Below are 4,507 nucleotides of genomic sequence, written 5' to 3' on the forward strand. Positions count from 1 at the left end.
GCGAGATCAACATACATCAGAGACGAAAGACGATGTTATGCCTGTCTTCGACAAGGTCACCGCATGTCGGAGTGTTGGCTACGTGAACCATGCGGAGTTGAAGGTTGCAGTCGTAGCCACTCACCCCTCTTACACTTCATCACTACCGGACAACAGGGAACTCGCTGTACACCGCTTGCGAGGGCTTATGAAGCGTCTTCAACAACGCCCAAACCTACTTGATAAATACGACAAAGAAATGCGCCAGTTAGTAGAAGCAGGTTACGCAGAAAGGCTTCCACGGCCTACACAGACAGGAAGGCCCGGAAAGATTTGGTACTTACCTCATCACCCAGTCCTGAACCAGAACAAACCAGGGGAAGGTGAGGATAGTATTCGATTGTGCGGCGACCTACCACTCCATCTCCTTAATGCAAGGGCCGGACCTCAACAACAAGCTGACGGGCGTCCTTCTTAGGCTTCGGCATCATAAGATAGCTCTCATGGCTGACATTGAATCTATGTTTCATCAAGTGAAGGTGGTGCCGGAAGATCGTGATGTCCTCCGGTTCCTTTGGTGGATGGATGGTGACTGTACACGAGAACCCGCCACCTACCGGATGACAGTACATCTCTTTGGCGGAGTTTGGAGTCCGTCTTGTGCTGGATATGCACTCCAGAAGACGTTCAAGCATTATGAGCAAGAGGTCACCGAAGACGTTGAACGTGCCAGACACAGCTTTTATGTCGACGATCTCCTAATTTCGGTACCCTCTCTGGACAAAGCCATAAAGGTGACACATCAACCGCGACGAGTCTTGAGTAAAGGAGGTTTCAGGCTGACAAAATGGATCTGCAATGATAATTCAGTACTCAACACCATACCTCAAACAGAGAGGGCTGCAGGAGTGAGAGGGATCACCCTCAAGGACGGCCGACTACCCTCTAAGAGGGCGCTGGGAATCCTTGGGACCTAGAGGCAGATGAACTTGCTGTTCAAGCCCAAACGCCACGAAAACCGGAAACGAAGCGAGGTCTTTTAAGCATGATTAGTTCTATATATGGCCCTTTGGGTGTCTTGGCTCCTGTGCTCATCAGAGCGAAATTGATTTTCCAAGATGAATGTAGAAGACAAGCAGGATGGGACGAACCTCTGACTGAGCCGAACGTAGCCTTGTGGAGAAAATGGCTGGGCGATTGGAATGGGCGAGAAGAAGTCCGGATCCCAAGGTGCTACTGGCCAGAGAGGATATCACCTCTACATACGGCTCAAATACATCATTTCTGTGATGCCTCACAACAGGCGTATGGAACAGTGTCCTACCTGAGACTGACGGACAAAAACGGACGCCACCACGTAACCTTTCTGTTCGGCAAAGCCAAACTAGCACCAATGAGGCAACAGACAATTCCGCGATTAGAATTATGTGCAGCTACGATGGCAGCTCGGACTGACAGACAATTGAAAGAAGAACTAGACATCGAAATGGTGGACTCGGTGTTTTGGACGGACAGCATGGCAGTTCTTCAATACATACGAAACACTGAGAGACGCTTCCACACCTTCGTAGCCAACAGAGTGGCTACCATAAGTGAATACTCAAACATCTGTCAATGGCGCCACGTTAGGTCGACACTCAATCCAGCAGATGATGCTAGCCGTGGAATACTGGGAAGTGAACTGCATAATGAGTGTCGATGGATCCAAGGCCCCACATTCCTCGCCTTGAAGGAAGAAGATTGGCCACAGACAACACTAACAATCCCAGATATTATGGCTGATGACCCGGAAGTGAAGAAAACTTCCATATGTTTGGCAACTACAGCAGCAGGAAGGGATAGTGACATCATAAAGACATTGTGGGCGCAGTACTCATCATGGTATCGGTTACGGAAAACCGTTTGCATGGCTCAGACGATTCATACAATGGTGCGTAGCAAGATCCAACAAGACTGCATGTGACAAAGGCCAGTTGTCAGTAGGAGATATGGAAAAGGCTCGTCTGGCAATTCTACAGGCTACACAACTAAGACGCTTTCCTCAAGAGGTGAGCATGTTGAAAAGGGGGCGACAAATTACTACTGGCCCTTTGTATAGACTGGAGCCTTATCTAGATAACGAAGGACTGTTACGAGTAGGGAGTAGACTAGACTATGCTATCCTCCATCCAGACCACAAGAACTCCATCTTGCTCCCTAAAGACGGATTTATCACGGAGCTCATAATCAGGAACGTACACTCGATAAGGTCTGGTCACTCGGGGCGAGAACACACCTTGGCCGTGTTGCGAGAGGACTACTGGATACCGAAAGGACGCCTTACTATCGACAAGATCCTCCGCACGTGTGTGATCTGCCGACGATGTAAGTGGAAACCGCTAGAGCAGAGGCAAGCAAACCTGCCCGAGGATCGCTTCATACCAGGAGAGAGGCCATTCACTTACATGGGAACAGACTGCTTCGGACCTTTCATAGTGAAACGAGGCCCGACACGGGCAAAAGGATGGGGTTGTCTCTTCACATGCCTGACCTCTCGTGCCATACACTTGGAAGTTCTCCCATCACTGGACGCAGACTCATTCATCAACACGTTAAGCAGATTCAGTTTCCGCAGAGGAACCCAAGACGCCTGAGGTCTGACAATGGGACGAACCTGGTAGGCGCTCACAGAGGATTGCGGGAGGCAAAGAACAATTGGAATGACAGCAAACGGATAAGAGATAAACTCCTACAACGACAGATAGAATGGGAGTTCATCCCACCTGCAGCCCCTCACATGGGTGGAGTCTGGGAACGTCAAATCCGCACTGTAAAGAAGGTGCTCTTGGCGGTGGTTGGTAATCAGATACTTGATGATGAACGACTTTCCACCTTTTTCTGCATCGTGGAAGAGATAATAAATGGGCGACCCTCACCCCAGTCTCAGACGACCCGAAAGATCTAGAAGCACTCACATCCCTCCACCTTCTCCGACTGGAAGGCAATACGCCAACGCCCAGGGATGACATATCGGTGGCAGAGACATACCGAAGGCGATGGAAACATGCACAGTTCCTGGCAGATCAGTTCTGGAAACGATGGGTGAAGGAGTATTTACCAACCCTGCGCTGGAGGCAGAAAGCCATTAAGAGCCACCGCAACCTGAAAGTCGGTGACGTGGTCATCATAGCAGGACACCCCCTCACAAGAAGTCAGTGGTTATCAGGAGAGTCCTCGAAACAATGCCTAGCGCAGACGGCCTTGTGCGAAAGGCCAAAGTGCAGACAAAGGAGTCAGTATTGGTGCGCCCAATTACAAAACTCTGTCTGCTGGAAGGGATCGGGAGCCTCTGAAGGTATTTCGGGCGAAGCCCGATAGGGGAAGTGTTATCGCCGTGGCGCAGAAACAAAGCATGCGTAAGTTTAAGGTACTGGATTAAGAGTAAAATGTGGAGCAGCATCACAAGGATAGTACATAATGAGTACATATAGGAGTAAAGGTGAGAAGTATACATCACATGTGTTTACAAAACTGTCGGCCGTTAATGGAAGGGATGCTGAGCTGGGCCTACATGACGGAGAGAGTACGACCCTAGGGGTCGCGAGGGCGCTCGGGACAGATAAGAACATAGAGAGTTCCTGATGATGACGAAGGAACGAGGCCCCAGATTACACCCCAGCACCTCAGGAAGGGGCAGACTACGTTTCGACCCCACAGAGGAAGGTGTGGTGTGGTGAAGGCGAGGAAGGTCGAGCTCACCCTTGTCTTATAGAAGACCCCAAACACGTAAGTTCGCTGTCATCCCCCTTTGGTCGTTCACGTGTACGAGTAATGAGAATGATGATAACACCTTGATGACTGCTGTTTGTGCCTATGTTGTGTTAGTCGTAATTCGCTCCTAGATGGTGTTACGTAGGAGGCGTGATTGAGATATGAGTAAAGATAAAGTAATTCTGGTATTAAGACAAGTTATCATTGTAGCAATTAAGCTGAATTGTCATTGTAAACGTTGTTGAAATGATTTTGTAACTGCCAGTGTACTTGTTGACGTAAATGTGTTCTCACAGGTTTTTGACCGAATGAAATAAATATTCGAGTCAAACGTGACGGGTCTGCTGTTCACCTTTAACAGTACCTGCCTTTCAATCATTCTCATACGTTCCCTCCAGGCACTCTCTAAGAAATCTTTCACACCCGACCATTTACCTGTCTCTCAACACACAGCCCCAGCAGGTACTCCATCCATTCCCTAGCATTCCTCTCTCTCATCTCACTACATGCTTCTACTCCTATTTCTTCTGTCACTACACCTAACATCCTGTCTCTTGCACACCCATACCCCTCACACTCCAGCATCAAGTGTTCTACTGTCTCATCCACACCCCTCTCACATACCTCACACACCTTGCTTCCTCCATTCTTCCACCTATACACCCTGCTGTTCACCTCCAGGGACTTGGTCCTGGCTCTGAACAGCAGTTCCCCCGCGGCTCCCATCATAAAAACTCGCATCTACACTTCCATGTCTTATGGTTCTTCTAACAAGCAT

At 49.2% G+C, this 4,507-nt stretch overlaps 1 protein-coding gene across 1 annotated transcript; it reads left to right on the top strand.

Annotated features, from left to right (window-relative positions):
* Positions 1–410: 410 nt before the first annotated feature.
* Positions 411–956, top strand: LOC123512310. Its single transcript, XM_045268647.1, has one exon. The coding sequence runs from the start codon at positions 411–413 to the stop codon at positions 954–956; it is 546 nt and encodes a 181-aa protein (XP_045124582.1).
* Positions 957–4,507: the final 3,551 nt, after the last annotated feature.

This window comes from Portunus trituberculatus, chromosome 33, assembly GCF_017591435.1.
Source record: "Portunus trituberculatus isolate SZX2019 chromosome 33, ASM1759143v1, whole genome shotgun sequence".
In the NCBI taxonomy this organism is placed as follows: domain Eukaryota; kingdom Metazoa; phylum Arthropoda; class Malacostraca; order Decapoda; family Portunidae; genus Portunus; species Portunus trituberculatus.